Source organism: Belonocnema kinseyi, chromosome 4, assembly GCF_010883055.1.
Source record: "Belonocnema kinseyi isolate 2016_QV_RU_SX_M_011 chromosome 4, B_treatae_v1, whole genome shotgun sequence".
Classification (NCBI taxonomy): Eukaryota; Metazoa; Arthropoda; class Insecta; order Hymenoptera; family Cynipidae; genus Belonocnema; species Belonocnema kinseyi.
Genome location: NC_046660.1, coordinates 147,690,312 through 147,695,806, shown reverse-complemented (window position 1 = coordinate 147,695,806; position 5,495 = coordinate 147,690,312). Strand labels below are relative to the sequence as shown.

The 5,495-nt window shown below is 38.9% G+C and overlaps 1 protein-coding gene across 6 annotated transcripts in view; it reads left to right on the top strand.

The window, feature by feature from the left end:
* LOC117172093 (DE-cadherin-like) overlaps positions 1-5,495 on the top strand; it is a 470,947-nt gene that overhangs the window by 179,954 nt on the left and 285,498 nt on the right. For all 6 annotated transcript variants that reach the window (XR_004466959.1, XM_033359866.1, XM_033359864.1 and 3 more), the window contains exon 8: positions 2,669-3,248. Coding sequence is in view for 5 of the 6 variants with exons in the window: in XM_033359866.1 (XP_033215757.1) it covers positions 2,669-3,248 (580 nt within the window). In the remaining variant the exon portion in view is untranslated. The remainder of the gene's footprint in view (positions 1-2,668; positions 3,249-5,495) is intronic.

Here is a 5,495-nt window from a genome sequence, read left to right as displayed (position 1 = left end):
GCCCTGAAAGACACCTCTCTGAAACGTGACCTTGTTAGTTGTCACACGATTTTTGCCAGATGAGATAGTAAATCTGGTTTTCCACAGCGGCATCAATCTCTCAATGCACCCAACTATTCGCGGATGAACCTTTAAGATTTCCAAAAGACTCTGGTTTGGGTGGGTGTTCGACAGTAATTGGATGGTCTTGGAAGAGTCGAGATGGGTCAGAGAGAAACTGTTGATTTTCTCTGACCCATCTCTCCCTCCGCTCTAGACTTCTCTTAGCGTCAGATAGTATCCGTATTCTCTCAACAATATGCTGCCTGATGTTCAGCAGCTTTGACCTGTTAAGTGTGTGATAACGGGTCCGGAGTTCGCGCGCGAACTTTCGAACCTTGGCGGTAAAATTCCTGCCAGATGTGATGTAGTCAATCACATATTTAATGCGGGACGCGTACTGTCTTGCTCAGCCTATCTTTATGGCAAGTTGATGCATTCGTGTTTTGGTCTTATGATCAGCCGTTGGTTTTATTTTACGGTTCGCATCGGCCAAAGCTCTCGCTGCATTATACACAAAAGAATTGATAGCCCAGAGGTCAAATTCACCCGAAAAATGTCCACGAAGCTCGTCATCCATTTCAGCCAGATCTTTAGGCTTGAGAGAAACCTTGGTGTTGATGTTTCTCCGGGTCGTAAAGCATCGCTCTTCATCTATTGGATGCCTGTCTGCGGTTGGTCTTAATGTCGCCTCTCTTTCTTTGTTGCCGGCTTGTTCTAGCTGTGGTAGAGTAGGCGTTCCGCTTACATAGCCTCTTTTACGGAGTGCCATGTAACTTTGTTCACGGGCCACACTCGCATCGTAGCAGTCTAGCAAGTCGTGATTCAGTTGCTCCGTCCACCCAAAGGTCACGAGATCCCGCCGATCCATCGCACTGAATCCATTTTCATTGGCTCCCCCAGCTCTAGATTGGTCGGCATTGTTGGCCGACCCATTGTCGGGAGTCCTGCGCGTTCTGTTGTTTTGAACCGCACTTACTACAACTATGTTTGGTGTTGTCATTGTTGTTCCCACGAGAAGCTAGGGAAAGGGGTTCGTCCATCCTTGTAGAGCCCCGCATGCAAGGATGAGGCTGCTTACTCTGAGAGGTCATACGAGAACTTGATTAGACGAATAGCCTAAACAACTCTGTAGAAATTGCAGACCACAAAAATAAAAACTAAATAATATTAAAGAACTATATATAGACAATATATAGAATGAAAATTATAATTAATAATTTTAGAATTAGTGGAGAATATATGAAACAGTAATATAACTTACTCATCGACTTATATTTGTGGTATTTATTAAAATAACTAAGTTTTGTAAAGTCATAAATGTAAAAATGTTTTATTTGGCAATTTACTTTCAATCCGAATGGTTCTTGTCCAAGCTAAGTTTACCATCAGTGCGCCTCGAAGGTGTGCCGAGAGTTGCTTACAGCACTCCAAGTGGCTCTTGGCAAACTATATCGATGGGTGCTTTCTACGAGGAGCGGTGGGTAGAGGGGAAGTGACTTTCTTTGCCGGACGCGCCGTCTATATTTATGGCGGGCAAACCAAGCCCGCACCGCATCTACGTTTATAATATCTTTGCTAATAGTCCGTTCGGTATGTCGGGTGAAGGCCGAGTGAAGATAATGGCACGAACCATTCCGTTTTTGGACCAGCGCACCATAGCTTGCCTCGAGTCTACCACTCTGGCTAATGTGAGTAGAGAGGGGATACTCGTTCGTGTGCTGTCTCCCACCATCGTCCATGGCCCGCGCGCAAGTGTCCTTTTGGTGGTTTGAGTGCGTTTTTACAGTTCTCCGCTCTAATCTCGTCGAGGTGAGGGCTGGGAATTGAGATCTGGAAATAGACACTTGTGACAATCACAAGTGACTATGCTCATGAGTCAAAATTTTCAGCTCTCCCTTTTTATACATTGAGGATGTATATCAAAGTGAACTAAAAGTGTGGAGTTACGTATAGAATTATATACTATTTGCATAAGTTCCCGGAATTTTAAGCCGAAGGCGTTATACTTTGTCTTCGAACAACAAGTATACCCTCATTCGTTTGCTTTATGAACAAGAGTATACATATATCAGGTAGATTCAGTAAATGTCCTAGTATCATCTCCCCCTCGAACCCGAAAATAACAGTTTTGGCCCTGAATTAGAAAAACGCGAATAGTTTCTAAACGTTTCAATTTCCTAACATTATGAAAATGTCGTTGGTGGAAAATGACATACTTCCGACAAACGTCATTTAACATTTGCATTTTTCACCAACAAGATTGTTGGTGGATGGTTGATAATTTATCATTATCCCAGACAAAAAAAACAACGCCATTTCAGCAAAATCGATTGCAATTAAGTATTCTCAACGCATGAATATGACGTCCTAGAGCCACTGGCAGGAAATTTACATTTGATAAGTTTATGACAAGAAGAACCAGTCATCTATGACACGCTCGTACAGTCACAGGTAAAAAGATGAATCAGGTTAATTACATTATTATTTAAAAATAATCATCTCAGGCTGTTAACTGGGGTAAGATTACCTATGGTCGCTACATGACCCGAAAAGTGTATATCTTTTATTTTTAATTCTGCACGTAGTATAATTACAAACTTTACTTATTATTTTTTCATTTACTCAGGTTACTTATGAGCTTGACAACTTCCGAGATTTATTCGCCATCGATAAGTATACGGGAAATATCACAACGCTGGTGACTTTTGACAGAGAGGAGGAATACACATATAATGTAAAAGTAATTGCTGTTGATAATTCACCCAGTGCTTTGTTTAAAACTGGAGAACACAACAAAGGGCAACAAGTTTTTCGTATAGAAATAGCAGACAAAAACGATAATGCACCTCACTTTACACAAGCCGTTTATACTGCGAGTTCGATTTTGGAAAATGCCAACATTAATGCCCTTGTAACAGAAGTAAAAGCTTTAGACGCAGATACAGCCAGTCCCGTTACGTACATTATCATATCTGGTAATACAAATAACAGTTTTTACATCGAAAGTACGACGGGTAAAATTCGTGTAAATCAGCCCTTAGATTATGAAAAACTAACAGAATACAGCTTGACTGTCAAAGCCTTTGATGGATTGTACAATGATACAGCACAAGTCATGATTTTTATTGAAAACGTGAATGATAATCCACCTGTCTTCGGAAACTTTGATACAAATCCAACAATACAAGAAGAGTGTCTGATAAAAGGTATGTTTATGATATAAACTACAATAAATAGAATGTGTAATTTATCATATTTTAAAAATTGTGTTAGATTTGATTTGTCGAGCACGCTGTTTGCTGAACGAGTTGTATGACGAGAAACAGCGTAAGATATATTTAATTGCAATTACATGAACCATTACCAACGGTCTGGTAACAGCGCTGGTATCCTCATCAGAGTGACAAGATTTAGTTAATGCTATAATAATTATATGATTCTTAGGATTCTTGTGGGCTAGTTACACTTAGTAAAACCTTTTTATATCACTTTTAATACTATTTATTTAGCACTTTGGTTTACAAGCATCTCTCTATCGGCATCGAGCCGCATCCATCGCGCATGTGCACTTAGGTCTCTTGTGTTCAATGCCGTATCGTTGAAGCAAGCTTCTAACACTCCATCCCTCCATCTATACTTCACACTCTTTCCTCTGAGTTTATCCCTTAATTGGTACAGCTCCTTTTTATTCCGTAAATGGCACAACAGGTGTTCTTCATCCCACGTGTTGAAACATGTCCCGCGCTACCGGGATTGAATACTAAAGTTACTGCATTATTGATACTTCCAAAAAAGGTATTTATTGTTCAAAATGAAAACTTGATTTTATGGTCATATAAAACACCATATTTTTCCATGTTAAAATCAATTTATTTTTATTTGAATGCACAACAATATTTTAAAACATAAAAAGTACAAAAGTAACATCAAAAACAGTTTTTCAAAGTTGTAATTACTCTTACAAACTTACGCCGTCGCTGCAAAGGCCTGCGCGGTGCTCATGGCACATCGGGCGATTGCACGCGTTTGCTTGTCCACGAAGCAATCGTCGCCGTAAATTGTAGGCTGGTAAAAGCCATCAACACAATGAAATGGAAATTATTTTCATATACATAAGTAATTATTCCTATTCTACACTAAGTTCATTAATTTATTAGTTATGTATGTATTTTCATTAGCGGGAAGTTTTTTCGTCATAATATACGCTAAACTTTCTTCTGATGAAACTAATTTCACTTTTATCTATGCATGATTTTACATAATCCCTGTGATTCTCTGCCATACGCACCTTTCTTCTAGTGTGTTCTCTAATCTCTAAATTTTCGTTTATCTTTTCTAAAGTTTCAGCAAAATTTTTAAGCTTATGTCAACCATCTGTTTATGTGCAAGCCTCCCCTGACGTATTTTCACACTATGCATCTACTGGATAAAATGTTTGACCTAAAATGTATCTAGTACCTTTTTCGATGGATATTAATTCCTCGCAAACGTCGCTTATAGCAAGATGTTCCGCCTGACATTTTGTAAATGTTACGTGCTATTGTTTGTGACTTCTCCATGCTACTAAATATCCGAAAAATTTAATTATATATTCTTCCGTAGAGTTTTAATCATAGAAATCCCTAAAACTAGCATCCATCATTCCGTTTATACTCTCTAATTTTACGTTGTATGTCAAACCTGCTTTCTAATGTCCTGCATATGTATCTAAATATTCTTCTTACTTAAATCTAATCTTTTTTGTTGGATCAACTTGTTCCCAGGAAGAATAACTTACTGCATTAACAATATCCGGTATAATCTCATTTATTAATTACACAAAACCTCCGATTTCTTTTCTGAATGGTATATTTTTTATTTTTTCATTGCTTTCTGTATTAATAATTCGTTTCTTTCTCCTGATTACTTTATTTTGAACTTTTTATTGTATTCTTAACTGCTTTATTTTTAACTGTTTTGGTTGTTGATGATGAGCAAACCCCCTTTGGCTCTTCCTTTTGGTGATGCTCTCGTATCCACACCAGTGATCCCAGATCTGAAACGAGACGTGGTCCAATATTATGACACGTCTATATCCGTGTGAATATGGTAGGAGACGATATAAATGCCTGCGTTGCGCGCGCAACCCATTTCTCCTCTTCTGAATTTGAAAACTCGAAGGTGCACGATTGCCGGTCGGAACACTTTGGCTGTTCTATTTAAATCTCTATCTGCTTTGAAATAAAATGAAGAGATTGGGATTTTAATATTTTCAGATTTCGATGCTGGGCTGGCGATTCTCATGATTTGAATATTTCGCGCGCCTCTTTATATGCGTGTATTTTGAGGTTACGTTACTTCAAGTATAAAATGCAATTGTCCAGGGGTGGTCCCGAAGGAATTAACCCCCAAGCGGAGGTGTGAAAACCGTGCCGAAAGCTGAATGGCACCTGGGTGAGGTGTCTAGAACGGTG